Genomic DNA, 12,725 nt, shown 5'->3' on the forward strand with positions numbered 1-12,725 from the left:
GATGGTGAGCTAATGTTCACCTGGGCTCTCTGTGGGAATCCTTGGGGTCTAGGTGGAGAGGGAACGTCTTCAGAGGAGATTTGTGTTTGCTTCTGCAGGGCATCAGGGGGCGCTACTCGCTGCATTTCCCAACCTCGTAGACAACGTATAGACAGGGTGGGGCCAAAGTGGGTTTACAATTGTGAGTACATGAAACACAGTTTATTCTTATGGTATTATTTATTAATTACTGTACTATTGTCACACAAACCACTGTAAACCTACTTTTGCCCCACCCTATCTATGTGTACATCCAGTATGTGAAGGCGACCTGGACAGAGGGGAGCGTGCTTTTCCTTGCCTTCCAATTTTTGTGTGTTCTTTGCTCAGACAAGGAGGAGAGGAGAATGCTGGGATGCCCAAGACCTCTAACATATATCAGGGCCCCTTAGGTCAAAGGTTGTAGGCTTATAAACATAGCATGTCATTTTGAATCAATTACTAGGGGACAAATGTATAATCCTTAAAAGCCTTTGAATGATACAAATGATAAAAATTAAACCTCAAAAAATTCAGATTAAAAAAGCATCTATTACAGAGGGAGCACCAGTTGTGAAGTATGGAGCCACTGAACGCCCCCCACAGAGGAGGGCCTGGAGAGCAAGGCAGACCCCTGGGGTCCTCCCCTGCTCCTGGGAAGCATGGCTCTGGGAGCTGCAGACAAGCAGGGCCAGAGCTGCTGTGCTCTCTACCCTTCTCAGCTGCCACCAGGGAGGCAGCTGAGGGTGGGCTAAATGGGGACATTAGCGCACAGGGGCTCTGGCTTTCCAGTGCCACCAAAGGGTCCCTGGGGGTGGCTTGTCACTGCCTCTTCTGTCCCACTCCATGGCCCTTTCTTTCTCTGTCCACCTGCCCTTTTCTCTCCCTCTTCCCTCATTTCTTCCTTCTCAACTTCCCTCCCTCTTCCCCTCCCCTCTCCTTCTTCCTGTTTTCTCCCTTCTCATCATCGGTCACCCCATCTTTCCCTCAGTCTCTTCTTCTTCAGCGTCCTGTCTCCCCTCCCCCTCTACTCTCTCACACCCTGTTTTGTACTTGGGCCAGAACCGAAGCCATTCCCACTCAGTGAAGGAGAGGAGAGCATAGTTTAGTCCCATGACAGATCTCCCCATGGCTAATGTCTCATTTGGTGGGGTCCCCTTGTCAGGTTCATTTCCTCGGGAGTGGAAGAATCCTGGGTTGACTTCACTGGCCACAGAAGAAGCTCTGGGTCAGAGCAACCAAGTTTCCAAGGACTGGGCCTATAACAGGGCTGCTGGGGGGCCTCTGGCCTTGTAGAGCCAGCCTAGCCCGCGGCCTCACCCAGATGCTGCCGGCATGCTTGTTTATTACATAGAGGCTCAGAGAAGGGGGTGGGGGCTGGGGAGGCAGGGCAGGGGGCTGAGTGGGTGAGGGACGAGCCATGTCCAGGCCTGGTGCTCCGGTGGTCAGGGGCCTGCATTACTTCTTGGGGAGCAGTTTCTTCCCATCAGTTAGCTTCTTATTGCCCCTCTGGCCCTTGCTGATAGGAGGAAGATCCTCATCAGGATGTGTCATCCTAAAAATCAAAGTAGAGACAAGCAAATGTTGGGAAATGGGCAGAGAGGGTTGGTCTGGGCATTGCCCGAGCCCTGCCCTGGCCAGGCCGAGGTGGGCGTGGCCTTCCACCTTGCACGGCTGAGGTCCTCTTGGTGTTGCTGCAATCCGGGGATCCCAATGGCACCTGTGACTTTTTGAGGCGCTCACAGTTTTGCTTTTTCTATCTTCATGAGAAATATGTGATTTCAAAACATGCTCTTGCAGAACACAATTCGCTTCCCAGTGAACACGGCTAAGTTAATAGAGTTGACAGGCCCAGGAAGTTGCTCACAGGGACACAGACGGTAGTGCCCGCCTTTCTCAGATAGATAGGTTTGGGCTGTGGGGTTTCTCCACAAAGTTGAAAGGCCTCGGTCTCCACCAACCAGACCACTGCCAGCAGCTCTGAGGAGAGCAGCTGGGCAGCACGTTGATAAAACAGGCCAGAGGTCAAGGATTGTTGGAGATGAACCATGCCCAGGGGGATGGGACTGCCCAAGGTCACTTAGCCCTTTGTGGCCTCTGCGAGCCGTGCCTATTCTGCTGACCACAGGAGGGTCCCTCAGCCCTGATCCAGGGAGGCCACTTACTTCTCAGTTTCAGGGGGAGACTCGTCTATCTCGTCCCCGATGGTCAATGAGGAGGTGCTTCCCTGAACGTCATCCATCATTGTTCTCTCGGCTGAGGCCGAGTCAGAGTCATCCAGGGCCAGGATGGAGGCTGAAATGCTGCAGGAAAGCAGGAGGGGAGGGCAGTGCTCAGTGGAGGCACAGTCAGAGGGGGCCTGGGCAAGAAGCCCTCACTCAGGGCTGCCCCTTCAGTGTTCCAGTTCCTAGAGAAATGGGCTCAGGTGCTTCTCCTGAGGGCGGGTGAAGGGAGAACCTGACCCCTGGGGACCCCGAGACTTACTGCAGGATGGCTTCCCTGGCTTCTTTACTTTACTTTATTTATTTATTTAATTGTTGTTCTATTACAGTTGTCCCAATTTTCCTCCGCTGCTCTTCCCTGCCCTGCCCATGCCCCACTCCCAGCCAATCCCCACCTTGTTGTCCCCATCCCTGGGCCATTCATACATGTCCATTGATTAGAGCCTTCCCCTTCCTTCACTCCTTATCCCCCACCCCTCCAACTCTGAGTCCACGACACCTGTACACTCAGGCTGACCATTAAGTGAGCCAAGAAAATAAGTCATTGTGTACAGTGTTACGGCTTGTGTCCCCTCACAAATCCACGTACAGGAGCCCTAACCTGTAGTACCCCAGAAAGGAGGAAACAGGGTCATGGTGGACATGATGAGTTAAGAAGTCATACCAGAGAAGGGTGGGCCTCACTCTACTACAGCTGGCATCCTTATGAAGAAGGGGACATATGGACACAGACAGGCCCACAGGGGAAGGCCACATGGAGGTGAGTGGTGCTGCCATAGCCTAGGCGTGAGCAGACACTTGAGGTTGGACTAGATCCCTCCCTATACCCTCAGAGGGAGCCTGGCCTGCCCACACCTTCATCTGGGACTTCTGGCCCCCTGAACCACAAACCAATAAACTTCTGTTTAAGCCACTCCACTGGTGGAACAGTGTTACACCACCCCAGGAAACATGAACACATGTGGCCACTCCTCACCTTCACACCACAGCTCAAGGCTTTCCAGCCGTTCACTGTCTAGACACACTTTCTGGGTTACAAGATGGTTTTGAGCATCACAGCAGCCCTGGGAGACAGGAAGTTCAGGCTCCCCATTTTATCGATAAGAGCAGAGAGGGGAGCTGGAGGGCACATAGTAGGTTCACGGCAGAGACAGGACTGGCCCTTTCACTCATTGTCTCTTCATGTTTATTGAGTCCCTAGTGTATGTCTAGCTTAAGGGATGAGCTTCTCAGACACAGGAGACAATGGGAGAGGGGGTAGGGGGGGCTCTTCCATCATCGGAAGGGCCTCAGAAAAATGGAAAAATACCAAAACAGGGTCACAGAATATGGGTATGTTCCCAATGCTTGCATTCAGCAAGCCAGTGCCTCCCTTCACAGCTCACTCTGCCACCCTGCCCCACGGGAGCACACACAAAGTCAAGGGACCCCTCACATCACAGCAGTGAAAACAAGGGCAAGGCCCTGCCGGAGGCCCTTTGAGAAGCTAGGTCCTCAGGCGGCTGTGGCGATGTCTGGGCTGAACCTCGGGGGTGCTGGCATCCATCTCTGCTACTCCCAGAGGTAGGGGTAAGCCAGGGGCAGAGTCAGGCTGATGGACTCCTGCAGGGCCCCAGCCAAGGGCGGGTGGGGAGGAAGTCCCTGGGCTCTGTGGGTGGCATGGGATACTTGGGGAGTGTAGGGGCAAAGCCCAGAAAGAGGCATGGTTCCCCAGATTTCATTCATTCACTCACTCGCGTGATGAGTATTTGCTGAGAACCTACTCCCTGAGCTAGATTCCAGGAATAAACACTGTAGGCCCTGAGCTTACAACCATTTCCTCAAGCCTGAAGCGGCCCCTCCAGGGCACTGGCCGCCCCCCAGCCTCCCTGCTTCCAGCCTCACCCGTTCCCACTCTGTCCATGCTGCTGTCTGTGGGCTCATCCTTCTTGCTCTGTCCTTGTCTCTCACTTAAAGTCAGTCTGTGGCTCCTCAATTTCTGCAGAGGCAAGCCCCAACTCCCTGGACTGATGCCCACCCAGCTCAAGGCCCATCAGAACTTAACCCTAAACCACCAGCATATTTTTCTAACAGCCCTCTTGGTGGCCCCACTAAATCCACAGCTATCATTTTCCCCGACCCCCAAAGCATGCCTTGCCTTTGCCCACCTTAATCCCTTTCTAGGAGCATCTTTTCCTTCTCCCTTTTCACGGGGCCTTCTACTCATCCTTCAAGGGCAGGTTCTCATGCCACCTCCTCTGGGAAGCCTTCCCTGAACTCTCAGAGAAGGAGGGATTTCCTCCACGGCTTATAATGGTGCAGAGTTTACAACTCTATGAATCTGCCTCCAGTCAACAGGGTTTGATTTTAGCAACTTGGTATGGTTCTCATCGGTATGACTTAGTAATGAGCAAATGAATCAAGTGACAGGGACATCAGAGGAATGTGAGTGACTAGGGCAGTGGGGCCACACAGCCATCTTGCTGGGGTGACAGGAACATTCCTGTTCCTATTGACAGTAGGCCAGGTGCTTCCCTGGAAGAATGACCTAGAGATGGATGCCAAGACCATCCTTTATCAGGGCTAAGTAGAAGAGGCATCTGTGGGGTTGCACTAGGCCAGCCCCTCCAGCAATTTCTAAAACCTTTGTACTCACTTCAGTGAAAGGGAAGTGCCAGCAAATGCTGCCCTAATCAGACACAGAGCCCACCTCTCCAAGGCATCAAGGTCAGTCCCCGTGTCTGAGGCCCTGGTCCACACTTCAGGAAGGTAACTTCTCCCCACTCAGCCCATCCAGGTTCCCAGTGTAGGAGGGAGCTGGCTTTGAAACCACATTTATCCATACAGGGTGCTCCTGTGATAAGCCTATGCCATCCTGATTAGTTCTGACCCAGTCCCTTCCTGATTCATGAATAAAGAGCAGTTCTAATCAAGCTTCCCCTCAGCTTCAGAACCTTGAATGACTCCCCACTCCCTCTATGGTCAAGGCACGGAGCCTCCCACAACACGCTCTTCCCCTGCTTATCCAGTGCCTGCTTGTCTGTCAGCAGAGGCCCCTGCCGAGACAGGTCTGGCGAGGACTCCTCACGAACGGGTGCACAGTGACAGCCCAACACAGGAAGAGCATGACCTCACTCTGGCAGTTTTCTACTTTCTCCTCTCTGCAGGCTGACAGGTCTTATCTCACCGACCAGGCCTGGCCTATACCTCACACGCCCCTGGGTTCCCCTACAAAGTGGTTTGACCCAGAGCAGGCCAGCAACAGGCTCACAGTGCCGAAAAAGCCTGGAGCTGAACCAGAGTCTTGCATGAGAATCGCCATGGCTGGGTGGGGACAGCTGCCTGGGTGTGGAGCTGAGGAGGCAACTTAGGACAGAGAGGGAGGTTCCAGGGCCAGCTCTGCCATTCCTGTCCCTGTGCACACAGAGCTCACAGTCTCCTCCCAGGGTCCGGTTTGGTGCCTCTTTTGCAGGAGCTGTAGAGATACCCGAGGACAGGGTGAGCAAGCCTTTTGAAGGCAGGCTGTAGGTGGGCTTCCTTGGGTTGAGGGAGGATGCTGGTGTGAGCGCCTTGTGAGGGTGGAGTGTCCTGCCTCGGGGCAGCATCACTGCAGGAGGGCCTGGTGGAAGTGGGCTCCTCTTTGGGCACTGGGCCCACTGTCCCTATCCCCATCCTTCGAGGGGTCCTGGCAGGGGCAGCTGAGGTGGGCATGAGCCCCCCACCACACTCCTGACCATACACCCTGAACCTCTCCTTCCTTCCTGCCCCCCACCTCAGCTCCCTCTCAGCCTCCTCCTGCCTCTTCTAAGGTGGGCAAGAGGTAGCTGTGTGGCCAAGTGGCACAGCTGTGAATAGCTTCCCATCATATATGAATGGGAAGCTATTCCCATTTCACAGTTTACAAAGCTTATTGAGTATGACATGGGCATTTACACAGTACTCTGCCTTTCCAGTTTGTAATGTCCTATGCACTTAACAGAGAGCACTTAAGAGTTTATAAGGTGCTTTGTTATTTATAGAGTGTCTTGTGGTGTACAAAGTGCTTTGCAGGGTATGAAATACATTGTAGTTTATAAAGCACTTTGCAGGGTTCCCAGCTTACAAAGTTCTTTGGAGCAGGTCCATCTGCCAGTTTGGGTTGAGGACAGTTTATAAGACACTTTTCAGGTTACAAGGGAACATCACAGCTTCCAAAGCCCTTGGTGATCTATTGGGTATGTGGCCCTGGACAAAGGACTTTGTTTTGTATAGATCTCATGATAATTTGGAAGGTGCTCTGTGGTTGACCAGGCGTGTTACAGTTTACACTGGGCTCTGTGGTTTATAGGGCACGTGGCATTTTGTCATTGCACAGTGCATCATCTCTGACAGTTTTTGATTCTCTCAACTCACCCTTCTAAGAATGCTCCTGAACTCAGGGAGACAACTGAGGCCCAGGGAGGGCAAGTAACACGTCTGAAGCTGTGTCTGTGGCACAGCCGGACACCCTGCCTCTGCGCAGCCTATCCCTGCCCTCCCTGGCTCCCTGCTTCTCTGTAGGAGGCTCACCTCCCAGACTCCCACATGGCCCTGCAGCTGGGCTTGGAGTCTATGGCTTCACCCTCCTCTCCCCGCCGCCCTGTGCCGGGCTCCTAGCCAGCCCAGTGCGCAGCATGGCAAAGGCAGGTCCCGGTGGTGAGACTGCACTGTCAGCAGACGAATCTGGCCTCTGTGGCTCCCACGTGTGGACCAGGCTGTCTCCCTGTCCCCTTCAAGTCCCATATGCACAGAGGCGGCAGGCAGGAAAGCAGAACCTCAGGAATGGGTCTCTTAAGACTTCCTGGTCACTCACTCAGCAAGCTGCAGTGAGCAAGGTGGAGGGAAGCAGAGTGGCACTGGGTCTTCCTCACCCCCACCAGACCTGCCCCTGCTCCTGGGATGGGCCTCAGCTCAGCAATTCTTAGGAACTCAAAGCACAGCTAAATGGAGAAATGGAGTCAAGCCAAGTGGGGTGCAGAGGAAGGACCCCCAGGTTAGAGAGGGGTACACCCCCATGAAGAGAATGAGTGTGACCAGGACACAGAGGGGCATCACTGGAGCCCCCACGAGGCCCTCCACCAGGCCCAGATTCTGTTGGAGAAGGAGGTGTATTTGTACCTAGGGAGCTAACCAGGTAACGGGCAATCTCATCACTCTGTGAATTAACTCTGCCCCTGGGCTACGAAGACCATCCTTCCTAAGGTCCTAGCCCCCAGGGTGTGTCTAAGGCTCCAGCCCCCTCTGGTCTTGCCACTCCAGGGCATCTTCCAGAGACAGCCAGGGCCTCTTCTCCACAAAGCCGCCCAGGCCTTCCTCCTACTTGAAGCCCCACAGCTCCTGGATGCACCCGGAAAGTGGAGGCCGTCTGGTGAGAATCAGGTGGCCCTATCTGGACTCTAACTAACACGGGCCCTCCTCTATCATTCCCTGCCAGGGGCTCCTCCAACACTGTGGGGTGGGGGGTGCAGGGGTCTCACTGCTCTCTCTTCCTGGCCAGCCCTTCCTGCCCTGTGTCACACCATGCCCTGCCCTGGTCCCCCACTGTAGAACAGGATGCCTCTGCTCTCAGGCATGAATCTCGGGGCCTGTAAATGGCATGACTTCTCCTGGCCATGATGACAACTCACCAGGATTTTTCTCACCAGAACTTTTTCATGTCCCCAAGCTGAAACCCCATACCGTTTGAATACTAATTCCACATGTCCCCTCCCTAGCCCCTGCAAACCCCTCCTCTGCCTTCTGTAGTCTTTATACATTGGACTACCCTGGGGATGTCATATAAGTGGAATCATGGAGCACTTGTCCTTTTGTGACTAGCTCATCTCACTGATTATAATGGCCTCACACTCCATCCACGTTGCAGCACACTGCAGAAGCTCCTGTCTTTTTAAGGCTGAGTAATACTCCATGTGTGTATATACAGACCACATTTCCCTTATCTGTTCATCCGTTAATGAACGAACACCTGGGCTGCTTCCACTTCTTGGATATTCTGAAAAGTGCTGTTCTGAACAGGGGTGTACAAATGTCTCTTTGAGACCCTGTTTTCAATTCTTTTGAGTAGATGCCCAGAAGTGAAATTGCTGGATCATATTGTAATTCTATGCTTGGTCTTTTTATTTTATTTTATTATTTTTTAAGATTTTATTTATTTATATTTAGAAGGGAGGGGAAGGAGAGAAATATCAATGTATGGTTGCCTCTCGTGAGTCCCCTGCTGGGAACTGGCCTGCAACCCAGGCATGTGCCCTGACTGGGAATCGAACCGCAATCGTGTGGTTCGCAGGCCCGCGCTCAATCCACTGAGCTATGCCAGCCAGGGCTATGCTTGGTCTTTTTAAAACTGCCATCCTGTTTTCCACAGTGGCTACGCTATTTTACATTCCTACCAGCAGCACACAAGATTTTCAGTTTCTCTACATCCTCACCCATACTTGGTATTTTCTGTTTTCTCGTTCTTTCTGACAATAGCCATCCTAGCCATGGGTGTGAGGTGGTATCTCGTGGTTTTGATTTGCATTTCTCTAATGATCAGTGCCCTTCACTCTCCTCCATGCCAGTTTCTGGGTCTGTGGGTCAGTGAGAGCGGCAGTCCCAGGTCTCCTTCACCTGCAGATCCCCACCCTGCAGCACAAGGCTGGGCGTGCGGTACTTGTGCGCTGTTCAGAAACTGAAGGAGAGGCACAACTCTACGGCTGAGAAAGGGCACGACCACAAGGTATTTGAGGGGCGGCCGATGACCACGGCGTGCAGTTATTATCACTGTCAGCCAGCCCTTTCTCTTTCTGACCTGACTTCTGACTCTCTGGGTCGGAATAAAATCAGCCCTGGGTCATCATTCAGTGGCCATTTCCCAAGAGCCCCCTGTGTGCTGAGCCCTGGGGATCGGGGGGAAGAATCTCGGGCGTGTGGTGCAGGACACCCAGCCCTTTGGGCCGGCACAGCTCAACATGTGCAGAAGGACCGGCAGCCCCACCAATCCAGTGCCTACTCCTCGGCACAGAGCTGTGCCCAGGCGACCCCAGCCCCTCAGGCCTGCATGAGTCTGGGACCCTTCCAGTGGCCCCACAGCCTCCCCCTAGTTGTCCTTGGTCTGGTCTTCTGCTCTGTGTGTCACAACCAGTCTACTTGCTAGGCAGGAGCCCACCCAGTCTCAGCTGGAGCTCAAGAACACATGTGGAGCCCTGCTGCCCTTGGCAGCCAAGCTACTTCACTAGCCACGGACTGACCCACTTCTTCTTCGTTGCTCATAGCTCTTGCTTCTCCAAGGTGGCCTCACAAACTGGGGCCCGGACTGAGGACTATCTGATTGGCCGGCTCCTCTGAGGAAAGAGAAGGCCGGAGTGCCCACAGCCCCGTGACTGGCCCGGCCTTGCCAGATCTGGTGCCCAGCTCTGCTCACTCCCTACATTTACTCTGCTGACCTGTCTCTTCTCCCACAACCTCTCTACCTACTAGGGCTGTACAAAGGCTGGTGTTTTAAAACTCTAGGTGAGGGAGACAGGATTCCCACCTAGGCAAGGTGAGCTTCACCTGCCGTGCCCATAGCTCTGAATGCAACGCTGCTTGCCAACATCCTTCTTGAAACAGTGAGACCCAGAAATGAAATGTTAGCACTCCAGGTGCTACACACCTCCCTAGCATTACACACAGATACTTCTGCCTCCTGAGATTTTTCTTCTCAGCATAACAGTTTGCCACGCTGGGATTTCCGCATCCACCGACCACAAACTTTCCAACTCCAAAAGTGAACACTTGTGCTTCCTCCTCTCAGATCACCTCTTGGCGGCTGAGTGTACTGCAAACCTCGACCCGTCATCCCTCCCCCTCTAGTGCACAGCTGAGCAGTGAGCCTCCCTTGGACTCATCCAAGTTGCATATTTAGCAAACAAGTGAACAGGCCAAGCACAGAGGACCGACTGCCCTTTAGGCTGCCGCTGCTCACTGCTCGCTGGGCGTGGCTGGACACATGGCCCCCTGAGCCGTGTCTGTCCGTTTTGCCTGTAGTACATCAAGAGCTTTTGCCCGGTGACTTCCCAAATCCAGACAATCAGGCCGACAGCATGTTTCTCACCATTGATCTAGTTTCCCTGCTAGAGAGGACCTGGGGTCAGTGGTGGTTTTAAAGCATTTCCACAAGTTCTTCAACAGTCCACTCATCAAGAAGTCGGTCTTCTTCATCTCCCTTGAACATGGGCTGGCCCTAGGGACTCTCATGCAGAGGAAGGTGATGCTAAATGACTCATGAGGCCAAGTCTTAAGAGGCAATTCAGTTCCCACCTAGCTCTCTAGGGACTTTGTTCTTGGAACTTAGTGGCCATGTTGCGAGGAAGCCCAGGCCACACGGAGAGGCCACGTGTAAGCCTTCCAGCTGACAGCCTGCATCGGCTACTAGCCACGTGAGTAAGCAAGCCTTTGAGAGGACTCCAGCCCCAGCCAACTTCTGGCCACAGCTACCTACGAGATCCAAGCAAGAACCACCAAGCCGAGCCTAGTAGGCTCCCCAGCCCTCAGAGACAATAATAACAAATAACTGTGATGTTTGGCGCCACTAAGCTTGGGGTGGTAGTTTCACAGATATAGATAACAGAACAGTTGTTATGGCAACATTTTCTTGTAGACATTCCATTTTCTTTCTCACTAAAACTAAAAGTTTTCAAATAAGCCATTCTAGGATTAGGAAGAGTCCTGCTGGTTTATAGTTTCACAAATCTGCCCCTTTCCACTTGCAATAACCTAACCTAGCTGTGCTGTGTGTGTGTGTGTGTGTGTGTGTATGCATGCACAGTTTTCTGATTCTTTCTCCATCATTCCTAAAAAATTATTGAAAACTGTCATAAACATACCATCAAGTCCTTTCAGACCCCTTGGACATAACAAATCGGAAGCCCAGAACTCATTTTAGTTAAAACAACAACATTAACAATCGCAATCTGTGGCCTCTCAGTAAATGTTAGTGATGTGCCAGCATTTGCGCAAATTAAGACAGGCGAAAACTATGCTTACTCCTGCTGAGGCCCACACAGGGCGAGTGGTTTGCCATGTTCACAGAGCTACTGAAGGTGGCTGGACGCCTCCTGCCGTCTTGCCTGTGTTAGGCATAGGCTGCCTTTTCCCATTCAAGTCATCCTCCTTTTGAGGACAGCAGAAGCCAAATAAGAGTTGTGTCTTTCTGTAACTAGTTTTTGGCAACCCCCACTCCCTGTCTACCGTATCCCCAAGTGGTGGACCGGGCTTCTGGAGGTCTCTGAAAATGCCTTCACTTGTCGTCTTTGGCCTCAGTCCATCTACAGTTTGGGCCTTCGCAGCGGGTTCTCCCCTGATGGTGGTGTATTTCGTACTTAAGCCTGAGCAACCCCACTGCTTCTGTGTTCCTTTTTCTCCATGCCTCAGTGACTTTTCTCTCAGCAGTACCTGCTGGCTTCTGCCCTCCCTAATGTCCATAGCCTCCTCTGGGCCCTGCCTTCTCCACTAAGCATTCCAGGATGCCTGGGCCATGGTGTAACCTCCACAGTTTCTCTGGAGTGAATTTCCTCCAAACCTCTTTTGGGTCCGGCAGACATTCTGACAAGCCCCGAACTCAGCACACAAGGGAGAGATTGGCTTCAGGACTCCTAGAAAGCTGAGGGGCCTGGTGGGAGTGGGGAGGCCCAATTCAGTGCAGTGGGGGTGCAATCATAGGCGAGCCCAGGTCTGCACGCAGCTTTAGAAAGCACTTTGGTAAACATACTTTCATAAGTTCCTCATGAGCAACCCTGTGATATAGGCATTTCACCCTCATTTTAAAGCCTTTCAGCCCTGGCTGCTATAGCTCAGTGGATTGAAGCCTGTGAACCAAGGGGTTACCGGTTCGATTCCCAGTCAGGGCACATGCCTGAGTTGCCGGCCAGGTCCCCAGTGGGACATGAGAGACAACCACACATTGATATTGCTCTCTGTCCCTTCCCTTCTCTCTAAAAATAAATAAATAATAAATAAAACATTTCACACATACCTAATCCTCACAAATCGAGACAGGTAGAAACTATGCTTACTCTTGCTTTAGAGTAAAGGTGAGGAAAGCCGGATAAAGAAGCCAAATGGATTAGCCCATGGTCACCCAGCTAGTAAAGAGCAGGGCAAGGGCTCCAGCCTTGTCTCGGGACCCCTGACCCAGTCAGTTTTCTGCTGCACCCTATGGCCCACGCCTTCTAGAATCTGCTCCTCTCTCCCAATACAGCCTTCAGCAACATGCGGACCCTTAGGGTCCTCCCCTGGACCAGGCTGTGTGCTGCCTGAGCTGAGACACCTACCCTCGCTCACCTCGCCCAAGCTGGGCCCAGGTGGTGCTCAGTAACGGGAATCACCTGGTTGAAAAGCAAGACCTCAGAGGCCAAGAGTCAGACTTAAGCCAGGCCACACCGCTTCCCTTACAAGGACCTAAGGTCATTCCATGAACGGCCCTGTGTCTGTGGCCCTGCCGGTAAACAAAGTAGAAGAATTCTTCGA

At 52.8% G+C, this 12,725-nt stretch overlaps 1 protein-coding gene across 1 annotated transcript in view; it reads right to left on the reverse strand.

Moving 5' to 3' along the window:
- Nucleotides 1-977: 977 nt before the first annotated feature.
- CUNH3orf20 (chromosome unknown C3orf20 homolog) overlaps nucleotides 978-12,725 on the reverse strand; it is a 75,518-nt gene continuing 63,770 nt past the window's right edge. Inside the window, exons 14-15 of the mRNA XM_037051252.1 lie at nucleotides 2,180-2,321; nucleotides 978-1,573 (exon numbers count right to left, since the gene is read on the reverse strand). Of these exons, the coding sequence (XP_036907147.1) occupies nucleotides 2,180-2,321 (142 nt within the window). The 3' untranslated portion in view covers nucleotides 978-1,573. The remainder of the gene's footprint in view (nucleotides 1,574-2,179; nucleotides 2,322-12,725) is intronic.

The sequence above is a fragment of the Sturnira hondurensis genome, unplaced genomic scaffold (assembly GCF_014824575.4).
Source record: "Sturnira hondurensis isolate 20B ecotype Veracruz unplaced genomic scaffold, ASM1482457v3 Scaffold0000867, whole genome shotgun sequence".
Taxonomy (NCBI): domain Eukaryota; kingdom Metazoa; phylum Chordata; class Mammalia; order Chiroptera; family Phyllostomidae; genus Sturnira; species Sturnira hondurensis.